Source organism: Oncorhynchus gorbuscha, linkage group LG26 (assembly GCF_021184085.1).
Source record: "Oncorhynchus gorbuscha isolate QuinsamMale2020 ecotype Even-year linkage group LG26, OgorEven_v1.0, whole genome shotgun sequence".
Lineage (NCBI taxonomy): Eukaryota > Metazoa > Chordata > Actinopteri > Salmoniformes > Salmonidae > Oncorhynchus > Oncorhynchus gorbuscha.
Window position 1 is genome coordinate 22,288,476 of NC_060198.1, and position 13,988 is coordinate 22,302,463.

The 13,988-nt window shown below is 41.8% G+C and overlaps 2 protein-coding genes across 2 annotated transcripts in view; both read right to left on the reverse strand.

Annotated features, from left to right (window-relative positions):
- Positions 1 to 1,961, reverse strand: part of LOC124015544 (protein FAM171A2-like) — an 83,366-nt gene extending 81,405 nt beyond the window's left edge. Inside the window, exon 1 of the mRNA XM_046330824.1 lies at positions 1,713 to 1,961. Coding sequence (XP_046186780.1) covers positions 1,713 to 1,854 — 142 coding nt within the window. The 5' untranslated portion in view covers positions 1,855 to 1,961. The remainder of the gene's footprint in view (positions 1 to 1,712) is intronic.
- A 1,623-nt stretch (positions 1,962 to 3,584) lies between these two features.
- LOC124016496 (integrin alpha-IIb-like) lies at positions 3,585 to 13,602 on the reverse strand. Its single transcript, XM_046332065.1, has 20 exons — positions 13,458 to 13,602; positions 12,214 to 12,333; positions 11,480 to 11,523; positions 11,127 to 11,165; positions 10,907 to 10,987; positions 10,607 to 10,742; positions 10,100 to 10,285; positions 9,114 to 9,159; positions 8,869 to 8,976; positions 8,026 to 8,158; positions 7,557 to 7,673; positions 7,329 to 7,396; positions 6,852 to 6,936; positions 6,305 to 6,384; positions 5,947 to 6,027; positions 5,296 to 5,440; positions 4,630 to 4,728; positions 4,249 to 4,365; positions 3,927 to 4,028; positions 3,585 to 3,741 (listed from the first exon to the last, which is right to left on the reverse strand). The coding sequence occupies exons 1-20, from the start codon at positions 13,600 to 13,602 to the stop codon at positions 3,616 to 3,618; spliced, it is 2,058 nt and encodes a 685-aa protein (XP_046188021.1). The 3' UTR covers positions 3,585 to 3,615.
- Between the last annotated feature and the right edge of the window lie 386 nt (positions 13,603 to 13,988).

Here is a 13,988-nt window from a genome sequence, read left to right on the forward strand (position 1 = left end):
TGACAGAACCCAAGCACCTAACATTTTTGAGCTCTAACCTTAGAATTGGGGATGACGTACTGTCCCACTAGTGACAGAAAACGGAGCCAATCATGACAGAAAACTGAGCCAATCAGGCGCAACACTTTGTATTTTCTGCTGGCTAGCCCCAACACCACAGAAAACACTGAGCTAGGCTGAAACACCAGCATTGTTGAGCTGCCTTACTCAAAAAAGAGACCATGTTTGTATGCGGCTTTATTAACTCGATGACTTTTTTTTTACATTGTTTGCAAACTGATGTGACAAGCAAAACAGACAAGCTCCCCCAAAAAAATATAATAATATATTATTATTATTTTTTAAATGTATTTTCTACCTAAAAGTGTGGTTCTCAAAACCCCACCTGCCCTGATTGACGAGTCGTCACAACCAGTTTGCTCAGTCGGTGAAACTAATGGAATTCACATGGATAATCTATGATTATTCATAGATAATATTAGAGAAGGTAAAATATTAAAGTACACCGAACTTGACAAGCGTGTCCAAAGCACTAAGAAATAAGCACATCTTCCAGAAATAGGCTTCTTTGGTCGCAAAAAAACGTAGCTAATGAAATACAGATAATGGACACGACTTCTTAAAAGCCTGCTTAGCTATATATATAAAAAAAAGAGGCATCTACAAGGAATTGCAACATATTGAAGGCATCGGAACTAAACCGTGCTTGGCCCAGTTGAAGGATAGGGGACTGTATGGGAGAGACAGGTTAAAGCACTACCAAGCATTGACACTAGCATCCACGTCAAGCACTATAGTCTACTGTCTCAGGGCGGCCTATTTAATAATAATAATAAGAATAATAATAATAGTAATAATAATATGGGTATAAAATTGTGAAAATACTCCTGCAGAGAAAGTGAATGAAAATAGGATATATGAAATGTATCAAACGTCCTGGGAACCCAAAACAAACATTGTTCAAATTATAATGTCCTTTGGCCATTCATGAGGACTCTTGGGAAATAATAACAACAACAACAACAACAATGTCAACAACGGGTGCGTGCAGTTGACAGTAACCAAAACAAGCTTGTCGTCCATCTGGCATTCACAAATGCACACTAGCTCGTGCTATACTCTTATTGGCCTATTTTTCTAGCATGGAATTGATTTTGATTTTTTTAAAAATAGTTCTACTAACCATTGGTGTCTGACAATTGACCATTTTCTAATTGAAAATATCTAGTTGGCATCTTCCAGAGTTACGTGGATAGAAGTTGGAACTTAAACTGACGCCTCATCATAGCTGAATTGCTATCGCACAACTCAGCTCGCACATGGAACGGGAATAATACAACTACTATTGATAGGCTATATAGCCTCGCGTTAGGTTAGATTTACCTACAGATTGAGCCTACAGATGGCCCATCAGGGAAGGGGGCTACAGTTCAGGATCCTTTGTTTCAAAACTGAAGCCCTATTCCATTATCGAATGCAAAGAAGTAGCCACAAGACTAGAGCAAGCGGCGACTAAATTGTATCCATTCGTGCGTAGCCTATTATAGCTGAATAAATGCGACGGTTACATAATAACTCATCCTCATCACTGACAAGGGACACAAATAATAACAGCCAATGCACAGCCAATGCGTTAGCTGTAGCAGCCAATTCACCATCACAGACTTTCCCCTCAAAACTCGAATCTTGCCGAATCTCTACGAATAACTCACCAAGTGCTCCCTGGTCCGAAATGGATTTAGCAAGTCCTTCCCAAAGATTGCCGAGAAAAAGAAAGAGAAAAAGAAGACGAGATGTGTGCGGCGGTGGCATTCTTACTGCGACATCATCAATTCCACTTAGGTGGCCATTCATCCATACTGATTTGAGGTTGGCATTGACTGCTCCCTTTTCGCGCTGCCTCGGATGTCCACTCCTTGCTCGGCTCACGAACCGGAGTGGCTTCACAATTCCATTGTCCTACGTGGGAGGGGACGCTTGCTCTGCCTTGTTGGTGATCGTGATCGCCCCCTAACGGTACCAAAGTAGAGTGTGTGCACAGATGGGCCCCCATGAAGGTCTATGGAACCTTATAAGTCCATCTCGAACTCCCATTAGGAGGACAGTGTAATTACAATGTAAGTACACAGTGTTCCATTTCACTTAAAAGTTGGCTACCTAGCGGTTTGTCTGCAAAATAGCCACTATTCATTCAAATGTGTTTTGAAATGTATATAAAATGTCGGTGTAACAGAAAATCACCAATAGGTATAAGTACTGTACCCATCTTGCCATATCTGGGTATTTATTATTTTTCCATGAGCTGCATAAACACAGGATTGCCTAGTCTATGCATAGTCACTTCACCCCTACCTACATGTACAAATTATACAGATATATATATATATATAGCTTCCTTATTGTTATTTTATTTTTGTTACTTTTTATAATTTTCACTTTACTTTATTTGGTGAATATTTTCTTAACTCTTCTTGAACTGCACTGCTGGTTAAGGGCTTGTAAGTAGACATTCCATGGTAAGGTTGTATTCGGCGCATGTGAAAAATAACATTTGATTTGATTTGAGTGTTATTGTCACTCGAGGGTCTCCCCTCTACAATAACAGGAAGCTGGCTCAGCCTTCAGTGAGTCATGATGGTCTCCCTAACACAATGGTTGCTTATAAAGCAGGCCGTTGCCATCACACTAACAAGGATATCCCCTCTGTGAACACTGGAAGGCCAGTTTGGCTACAAAAGGACACAACGTGCTAAATCAAGTTGGTAAAGATGATATGTTTATTTCAATACAAAATAGAATAGCTACAAGATACCCTTTTTTAAATGATGCATCTTTAGAAAGTGTGCAGTTATAGGGAGTAGAATAGTACTACCTCAATCATCCTGACTAACCAGTGTCTCGCTACTTTTATAGCCTCGCTACTGTATATAGCCTAGTCTTTTTTACTGTTGTTTTATTTCTTTACCTACCTATTGTTCACCTAATACCTTTTTTGCACTATTGGTTAGAGCCTGTAAGTAAGCATTTCACTGTAAGGTCTACCTACACCTGTTGAATTCGTCGCACGTGACAAATAAACGTTGATTTGATTAGATTTGAACAAGAAGCCCATTGCAACATTTACAAACCGTGTGAAACAGTTTAAAACTCATAAAAAGGGTTGGCGTCTGTGTCGAAACAAATAAATATATAAAACACCAGGGTTTCCAGGGTGAAACAGTAGTTGTTTATTCTTGCTTGTCCTCTGTGTTTGGGGGCATCTCAGCGTATTCAGACTGTCCAGCCCCAGCTAGCTGTTCTGCATTATCATTATCATCACACGGGGGTCGGTTGCGATTAAAAGAACCCCACCTGAAGCACAAACACAAAACATTTACATTTCCACATATTATTTTCTGATTCAGGTTTCCTTTGTGTGTCATTGAGGTCATTCTCATTCTCCCTTCCTTTTTTTGTCTCCACACCAACCAATAGTTACAGGTTTGAGAAAAACATATAATTCAAAAAGACTGAGTGATCAATACTTAGATGATAGCTGTGTAGCTGTGTATAATATTATCTAAATGCTACCCAGTTATGGGGCCCAATCTTGCACCATCTGCTGTTTTAACTATGTCAGTACATTACCTTCCAGAAGATCAGAGCGAGGTGAAAAAGGCCAGAGACCACAGCCACAATGATCCACCACACCGGCACCTCCTTCTCTCCATCGGGAAAACTCCACACCAGACTGGTCTGGGTCTTCACACATATACACACATCAACTGGCTCCAATTCAATTTGTCCAATGACTACTGAAGAAATGGTTACTTTGTGAGATATGGTTGTGTGTACATGCCTCAAGTAAGTCATTTACGTCATTAGTGAATAAATGTTGTCTACACACAAGCAGAAGTGGAAATGGGAAACTTTGGTTCATTTTTTACCTCAGCCTGTCCACTTGGCAGCTCTTCAGGCTGGATCTTAGAGGGCATATCTATAACCGCATAGCGTGCTGTAGAGTGGAGGACATAATTCTCATAAGGCCTCTAGGGGAAACAGAATGAGGGTTTCATAATCATTATGGAATAATGTCAAAGAAGTAAGATCCTACAAAATGCTTTCTCAATTTGATGCAGAGCTGTCTTGGAGCACATTTCCTTTCTGCCTATGATTGTAGCTATGGTGAAATATTGTGTGGAAAATATGTCACTGTGATATGGTATAGGCTCCCGTATTAGTCTCTCTCTCTCTCTCTCTTTTTCTCACCTCCAGGAAGGTTTGTATCCAGAGTCGGGACATCACCTTCACCACAGCGCTCCAGTCTCTTTCCAGACCTTTGGCCTCACACACAAACCTCAGACAGGTATCTCCACTGGTGCAGTTCTGTGGAGAAATCGAGAGAGGACCACACCGAAGTGTCAACGTTTTCCCCCATGACACATCAATGGAATGTCCCTATCCACTTGAGAGATGCAATATTTTGTTGTACAACCCCCTCTTGTGGCATATATAGAATATTGCAAGTTGTCTCTGAAATTGCAGTAAAGTGGAACTAGCCTACTGTACAGCATCAACTAAAGACAAGACAGTTTGATTGTACCCGGATGCATGCCATTATGTTAATTGCATGAAGCGACACTTGTTTACCACGTGAACGGTGTCTTTGTGCTGAGGCTCCGGCTGTTCCACCTCATTCTGTTTAACCTTGTACACTCTACCAACAGTAGCATTACCGGTCTTAACCAACTGCCAAAACAAAAGAGTGTTCCACAATTTCATATAACCAAAACATCATCAAAATAACAATAGAAAATATGGTTTTGCTTAACCTTTAATTATAACATAATGAATGGAAAAAACAACGTGGTTTTTCCGTTACAGAAAGATTTGCTGTCTGGCACACTGCAGGCCACAACATGGCTACCTCTCGCACCTGATATGGGTCGATGTCAGGGGAGTCAGTGTGGCAGATGAGGAAATCCTCTGAGGAGTTAGCGAACACATCGAGTAGTAAGTCTCCATGGTGATGGGTGGGGAGCTCTACTACCACCCTGGCGTTGACCATGCTCGGACCCAGGTTTCTCAACGGAGTGTTTCAACACAAAAACACGTGCTTTCAGATTTCACTCACTAAGTTGTATCTCATTCTCTTTGTATAAATATGAAATAACGTACACAGACGTACTCTATAACGACCTTTTGAACTCTTCAAATAGATGTTATGCATTTTGGCCTAAAACTGCACCAACCTCAGAGAGACCGACGATGTCTTAAACGCTTTGTTTCTTTTCTGAGTGAACCATATAAGGTTACCTCATAGACATGTTCCACTAGCGGGCCAACCTCCTCCAGGTCAGCAGGCTGCTCCTTCTGTTCCCACTTGGCAATGGGCAGGACACACTCAGGTGGAGAGGAGCCCATGTCCAAAAAACAGCAGGCTACAAAGGTGGACCAAACGCTGAGGACAACACTGAGAACATTAGCCTGGTCCTAGATAGGTTTATACTGTCTTAACAACACTTATATGGTTGTTGTCATGCATGGCGGTGCAGACAGTAGATCCGGCATCCAATAGATTGCCTCATTTCTCACTGATCTTAGTGGGATATAGGGATCAGACTGCTTCAGGATGCTTCATTTGCACCTCTTAGTCATATAGTTAAATAGTCCTGGTGATAATTAGTAACTACATGTCCTGGGAAAGCCAATAACTACAAGGACAAGAGGAAACCATGCTGTTACTGTACCGTAATACGCTCACATTAGGACAACATCTTCCAATGGCAAACATCACTAATCCCTTTTGGATGTTAGATATTCAGTCTGCTACTAGTCTAGCAAGGCAGCTCTGAATTGTCACACAGAAAGTGTGACCAGGAGGAGTGCTCATTTCCATGGTAGAACAAAACAGCACAGTTTATGGCTCTGAGGATAATTGGAGGACAATAAGGAAGGCCCACCCACCCCCACATCTCCAGAGCTGCCTCAGCGCTGACATCGATCCTCAGATGGGCCACATTACTGTCAGGATTCTGGCTGTTCTTGCTAGAGATTATAAAGGAAGGAAGAAGCTGAACGAATGTTGAACATTTCCCTTGTGTCATTAGAAAAGCCACGAATCTTCAGGTGACACCTTGAATGTCTAAAATACAGACAACTGGATTAACAAGCATGTCAACTATATGTATCTCAGAGACTCTAAATATGCCTTATATTGTGTTGATTTCCCCATTAAAATGTTGTATTACAAACAGAAAAACAATGCTTTGGTAGCATCGAGGGCATTAAAGTCACAAGATGGGACGAAAGTGTTGTTCTCAACCTTTTGATCTGTAATGTGAATGACACGTGGCTCTCCACCTTCTCCAGGTTCCCCACGCTGAATAACAGACCAGCCTGGAGCTACGACAGACAGAGAGAAAAACATACTGTACAGTATTATTCAGACTGACAACAGAGCTATTGCAAACACATAGTCACATGTCATCCACGTCCGTTGACAGTAAAGACCCAGAACGGCCGGAAGCCTCCTTGATGCTTTCACACATTCACAGGAACCCAGAGCACACAGTGACATGTCTGGGTAACACATTCACACCTCTCCCCTTGCACTAGCTATGGTTAGTGGTTACCACAGAAATCCTATTGAATTACTATTATTCTATGTGTAATTCTATGCCAATGGGTCTCCATCGGTCTCTGCTTGGCACTCAGATAGCATTAAGGAGATTAGAATAGTGTCCTGTCTTTCAAGCTGCCTCACACTACAGAAACAGGAGATAGGCTCCTGCTCCAATGAGCTGTTCTGGTTCATGCAAGGTACGTGCAAGGGTTTTTACTTTCACTATATTTAATTACATGGTGGTTACCTTCTGGCCCTGCCTCATTGGGTTCCCCAGCTCACAGACCACCACCACTGTCTGGTTCTCCTTCTTCTGAGCACAGATCAACCTGCTGAAGCCCCGGGAGAGTTGGAAAACTCATTTTATAGTACACTATTTTTGACCAGGGCCCATGAGGCTCTTGTCAAAAGTAGTGCACTGCTGTATATAGGGAATAGGGTGCCATTTCAGATTCAGACAGTGTGTTTTACATAGGGTCAATAGGTAATGCTGTAAAGGGTTGTATAGTAGACAGGAATAAAATGCTCTAACTAGACAATCATTTCCCTGATATTCAGTTACCTGCATGGTTCGTAGTACAAATAAAAAGTCAAATGTAACCCTATTTTCCATCACACTAATCTCAAGAGATCTCCCTTGGCCAATGTCTTGAAAATGTAGAGTGACCAAGAAAACAGATGACACTACTGAGTGATGTGGAACTCAGGGGTGTTTGACACTCACGCTTCAGAAGTCAGCCTCAGGTCAGGGACACAGACATTGTCCTCTCCGCAGTCCAGAATGATCCTGGTCTGCACAACACTCAGACACATACACACCTTTTTATACCCAAAGAAACAAACACATTTGCTAATTCATATGTTGCAACTATGTAATTACCACTTATAAAAATGGTATTCCTTTGCAAACTAAAATGTATCAATACATTAAGAATGTAATGTGTGATGTCACCTGTGTGACCACAGCTCTCTGGCCATGCAGTATGGTCTCCTGGGAGTTGGAGTTGGACAGGCTGTAGTTCAGGGAGATGAAGATGGGGCTGAGCTTGTCCTTGAACTCTAACTCATGCTGGAAAGAGAGACAGGATGCAGTACTGACATTGATGCAATTTACCCTCGATTCAATTTAAATTCAGTAAAGATCTACTGCAGTTTAGTGGATCATGTAGTGTTAAGACAATATCAATCTACTCCCCTTTCAACTTTTTCTGTTGCCACTGACAATGGCAACATTTTTGTGAGGTTACTAATTATATTGTGATTGGAGCCTGTTCTAGTGTCACGTCAGTGAATGGCCACTTGGGAGCATAAGCCTGATAAGAAGACAGCTGCATGATGGTTTTATTTCAGGTTTTGAGCTCTGACCATTGTAATACAAAATACAGGCCTATAAATTGGCTAAATTGGCACAAGCAACCCACCCTTAGGTAAGCGGTTTGGTTCCTGCAGACCACTCCCACATCTCTCTGAATGGTTAGCTGGAAATACTCTCTGGCAGATTTGTGTGCAGAAACATGGCCCTCCTGGCCATTGGCTGCGTAATTGCATCTAGAACTACAAGAGTGGATTTAGAGTATCTTGAACAAACAGAAAACTCAAACTCAAGGAGAATATGTATGTTTCCTCAGGAACAAATCACTTCAGTATGCGTCTCCTACCTATCTCCTCTGGAATGCTGTGGCCAGACACACTAATGCACATCATGACTGTGAAGCTGTAAGGAGAGACACAGACTACATCAGTCATAATGTTATTCTGATTTTACAATAACAAATTCACACAACACCACGGGAAAGACCAGTCTCACACAACCAGGAACTGTCCAGGCATGTCACACATCTCAGTAATATGTTAGGCACCTAGAGGAACACTACAGGAATTCTACATAGTGCCAATACGTGCATTCTTGCTGTGCCCACCAACATTTGTCCATCAGAAATGTTCTTCCCAGTTGGCCAAAAATATTCCTGCAGCAGTGAGTTTGGTTAATGCCATAGTCACGGGAGGTAGGGGTGAAAAATCAGAATAAAAAATAATATTGATTAAAAAAAACAAAATAAATGGTCACAAATGTATTGCACTGGACCTTTAATAGGGCCGTATTAGCGGGCCAATATAGTGTCTGTAGTGAAGGGATGTCAAATGAAGGGATATCAAATATACATCATAATTAACGCAACACCCCCACCCCCAAACAACTTCACGTGGCTATGGTTAATGCCGACACTAGCGGTATGATACTCTGGTATGAGAATAACCTTTACCAGGCCACAGGCTCGTTGGTGGTGGTGCGCTCACACTCCTTCACATCTGGGTTCAGGAAGTCAGGGTAGAGGGAGAGTTGGGTCTTTGCCATCACCACGGCTTGAGCCCTGGTACAACCCCACACAGACAGAGAACAGATATCCTGGGTACATTGTGAATGCAAATATCAAACTTCGACAGATAACATTTCTCAAGTTAATTTAAAGTAACAAATAAAGTGTTTGTTTACCTCACACTACTGTACCTGTACACAGCAATCTTATTGACTCCCCATGCACCAACAATTAGATCTGTGAGGCCACAAAGATAGATAGTAATAAGAAATATAGGGTCATGAAACAGCTTTGGAATGTACATTATCGATAGCACTTTCTCATGAAAGGGTACCAAAAAATAGTCAATGGGATTGATCGCCCTTTGGTAACAGCCAGGACCTCTGCTTTCATATCACAGTGACTCCTAAGAAACTCAATGTAGGAAACAAAACTATTTTCAAGGAAAGAGGTCAGCTGAAAAACAAACAAAAAAATAGTTTTCACAGTGACCAGTTTGTCTCAAAGAGTTGAACTGTAACGGCCTCGCTGGGGAGTGTCTTTAAAAGCCAGAGGTGTTGCACATCAAAAAGCATTGCTGTGTTGAGAGTAGCTCACTAGTCTCCAAGGGACACCAAATGTATCTCCATTAGGTTCTCTCCCCCGGATAAATGTCGGCCCCTCCACTGGATGAGTGACCTTTCTGTTTCTCTCTCGTGTGTCCAAGAAACTTTGCCTTTGCCTCCAGGGGACGTTTTTACTGGGGCTGAAAGGAACGAGGACTTTGTTAAGTCGTGGCAATATGTCCTTGGGTAGTAGTCAGCTACAAAGAAAAGGACAACAGAAATCGTTGCTGTTGCTGTCGTTGAACTGCGCCAGAGGCTGATGGTTGGAGTCGTAAGGGAACAGAGTGACCTCCAAGTGATCTTACAGTTTGACATCTCCAAGTGGTCTTGGCAGGATTGACACTGTGGCTTGACAAGAGAGGTAGGGACATTGTTGGGAATTGTTGGCGGAGTAAGGTTTGTTGTTCCATAACTTCTCAGATCCTGATGAGATTATTATTTCACGATTGTGGGCTAGAATGAATTAATTCGAGTCAAAACACATGTATAACCCAAATATAATCAAATCCACATCTATTTTAAATCAAGGTAAGCAAGCCCACAGTTTACGAAGAGTTTGCTTTCAGACTAACCTGGGTAGCCATTTAAATCAATGTCAGTGGCTCCTCTTAGGGTGAAGCCAAACTGTGCTGGAGAGCCTGGGGACCGGAAGGGACTCTCAATGACCTGGGTATACTGGGGAGACAGTCCATCGCTAGTTCCCATGGAGATGAAAACCCTTCCTTCAAAGCCTGAGGATGGGGCTCCCACAGCAACATCTGAGAGAGAGGGGGAGAGCGAAAGAGACAGAAACGCTTTATAGTGATGAGTAATCCACGGACAGAGCGCATTGAAACACTGCTATAACAAAAGCATTCCCCACCATCAGAAAATGGAGCATTTCAATCATGAAATTAAAGATTGTTTCAGAAAGGAGATTAAAGTGTTTTTCAGAGGATGTTTTCACATTTAATATCATTCCTTGTTTAAGTTACAGAGAAAAACAGATACTACTGATTTTGCTGCCCCTGAGGCAGTTACTATATTAGAAGGGAAGATACATATATTATAAGTCAAATGACTGTATATCAGAGCTTCACCATTAAAACTGTCATTGTCCAGGTCACTGAGGGGGGCGATGGTGCTGCCAATGCGTCCATACACCTGGGAACCTGTCAGCTTCTGGTCTGGCTTGGAGTGGAAGGTGGAGCGCCCTCCCTGCAGGTACACACTCACCTGGGAAAGGATTACACACATCCATTATCTCGGAGCAAGTGCTGGGTATATAAAAAAACATTGTTAATAAAAGGTGAATGGAGACTGCACACTATGCTCACATGATGTTATAGATTTATTTGATATCTTTTTCATCACCCAGGGCTCATCAGGTTTTCACTCACCTGGCCCACTTCCTGCAACTGCTGGCCCGACACATGCTCCATGAAGAGGGGCGCCCCGATTAGGATGCCATCTCGTCTGTGGTAAACAGAGGACAGAGCAAGAATGGCTGGACATTCGATAGATGTTTGCTATCAGATGGTTGATTCATGTTTAATGCTTCAATGATTATGGACAAAAAAATTAAGTAAGAGAGTTCTGACATACTCATCGTTGTTAAATATCAGTTACTGCAACACTGTGGCCAAAGTAAGAGGCCACCTGCAAGATGAAAGTTGCATGTGGTTTTGAGTGGACTTACATTGCTCATCACTCAGATATCAACACAAAGCCCTATCTGTATAGACATGTCACATAGTGATCACTTCTTCATCACTCTCCCGTAAACAAGTAAATAAAAATAAAATATGAATAGTCTCACCTGAGAGCCTAAGAATGTGTATTTCACTCCCAAAATGTCAGTTGTATTTCCATTATAGATTTTGAACTGGATACAAAACCAAAACATTAGCTTACATCACTCTAATAAATTAACATTAAAAGTAAATGATCATAACACCATCGGGAGCCCTTACTGAGCCTGCTGTGTTGCAGTCATTAGGCACTCCAACCACATAATCTGAAACAGAAAATACATACTTGTACTGGATTTTAAACACAATAAAACAGACTTAATTCATTCATTATTGAGAAATGTTTCAACCTTTTGCATCTTGTACAGCTGGCACTATCTCTACCAGTCACATAAAGTGTAGGAAGTGTAATTTTATAGCCTGGGCACCACTCTGTAGCCCAATGTGCTAACATTCCAATCCTCGTCATGGCAAAAATTAACCAATGTTTGGCATGACAATGAGTTGGAATGAAAGTACAAACTGGGACCAGGTTAGTAATTATCTGGTTGTGTGAACACTTTTGACAGAAACTTTCTTTCTCACCTGGTATGGAGTCTCCAGTAAACTCACCAGCGGCCACAGAATAACCTGTTGGTGAACCAGTGTAATGCATCAACCTTTCTGGTTGATTGAACTAAATTATAATGTCTCTGAATATCAATGGACCGAATATTTTAGGCCAGTGGTTCTCAAACCTCTTCTCGGGGTAGCACACCTGATTCAACTTGTCAACTAATCATCAAACCCTTGATTCGGTGAATTTGGTTTGCTAGCTCAATCATCAAACCCTTGATTAGGTGAATTTGGTTTGCTAGCTCAGGGCTACAACAACATTGTGAAACATCTGGGCGTCTCTGAGAAGGGGCATGAAAACCATTGCTTTAGACCAGAAGTCTTGCGTGTAACTCTCTTACCATGGTAACGATTGTATCCACCAGTCTCAGGGGAATGGGTTTGTCCAGCCACATAAGGTTTGGCATTCTGGCTCTTGGCACTGTTGACAATGTCAGGCAGTCCTGCACTGATGATCTGACCTGCAACAGAAAGGTTAAGCACCGCAAACAGCATTTTGAGAAGACACTTTAGTAATGTTTATACATATTTATACATATGTATTCCATAATATTCCACGGAAATACTAGTAAACTAAAGCAGACAGGTTGCCTCCCACATGAACACTGTTTGACATTGTTTACCAGGACTAGTAATTTGATAATTCATCATGCTCAGTCATCATCAACCTTCCCGGAGACATCCTAACAACAGGGCTGTTAATGTACACGTTTATCCTAGGAGTGTTGATGAAAGCAATAATAATGGAAGCCACCATAATAATGGAAGCCACCATAATAATGGAAGCCACAATAATTATGGAAGCCACCATAATTATGGAAGCCACCAGCCTCAGAACCATGTATGGTGACATTTTATATTTCTTGCATTTTAGTGTTTGTCCACCCCATTTTTGGTCAATGCTCCAGCAGCAGAAGCATTTCCCAGCAGCCTCAGCAAGTGTGGCATTGAGCTCCAATGACCCAGCAGCAAATGTTATGCCCCAGCAATTTTATGCCCTAGCAGTTTTACATCAGTGTGGTAGGCAATCTAGTTTAACCAGGTTAATCATTTTATTTACACACTCTGAAACACCAGATGGGACATATTACCTTGAAAGTAGTAGGCTCCAGGGGCACCAATAAGGAGCCTTCCCTCCTAGAATAGTACAGCAAGAAACAAATCAAATCATTGTTATAGATGGTATCATAACACTGGTGGCGTAATTACTACATGACAGTATCATAATATATAATAATAATTATAAACTATGTGGATCTAACCATTACTGATCTAATCTGCTACATTACTGTGTAATATACAACCTTATATTAATCAAAAGGATCAAGTTTGATGAGATAAATCCCACTTCACAGTATCGTCTGTCGTTATCTGAGAATCAATATTAGGATCAAAGATGAAAGCACACAGAGTGGAAAAAAAACAGCAGGCAAACTTGTGAACATGAAGTCAACTGCTGTTTTAAGAAGGAATACCCTAGTAGTTCTGTGGCATAGCAGGGACAATAATCCTCATTTTGAGTGGACAACAGAGGAACCTGTTACTGTACTGTACAGGTACTAATGGGATATCTAAGATCTCTTACTGTACTTCAGGACTTTGTAAACCTTCTCAGTCATGATGTCTCTGCAGGGGGAGAAGTTGACCGTTTCCCCTGTCAGTGTGTTCAACACTAGGCAGTTCCCCGCTGGAGTGTTCTGGGCCTCATCATGTTCACCCACGTCTATCATGTTCCAGTGGAACAGGGGGGCACAGGCCTGGCGCAGGGGGATGGAGGGAGAGAGAGAAGGGAGGAGAGAGAGAAAGAGAAAGAGGGGGAGAATGAAAGTGATATAGAGAAAAAGAGAAGGGTAAATCAAAGTGATGTAGAGAATGACAAGTGATGCAAGAGAAAGAAAGTAAATTAAGAAGGACCAGAGGCATACAAACATTGGTATAAAAAGAGAGGGGGGTCGGTGGTCGGGAGAAACAAAATGTTAGAAGGAGAATGACAGTGCGAGAGGAAAGAAAATACATTAACACTACAGAACATTCTAGAAGATTCTGTGCTTCCAACTTTGTGGCAACAGTTTGTGGAAGGCCCTTTCCTGTTTCAGCATGACAATGTCCCATTGAC

Coding starts and splice junctions, on each gene's coding strand:
- LOC124016496 (XM_046332065.1), bottom strand. CDS start 13,602: ATGATAGACGTGGGTGAACATGATGAGGCCCAGAACACTCCAGCGGGG. Junction 11,524..12,213: donor TGGATACAATCGTTACCATG/GTAAGAGAGTTA, acceptor TTTCTGTTTCAG/ATTATGTGGTTGGAGTGCCT. Junction 11,166..11,479: donor ACTGCAACACAGCAGGCTCA/GTAAGGGCTCCC, acceptor TTCATCTTGCAG/GTGGCCTCTTACTTTGGCCA.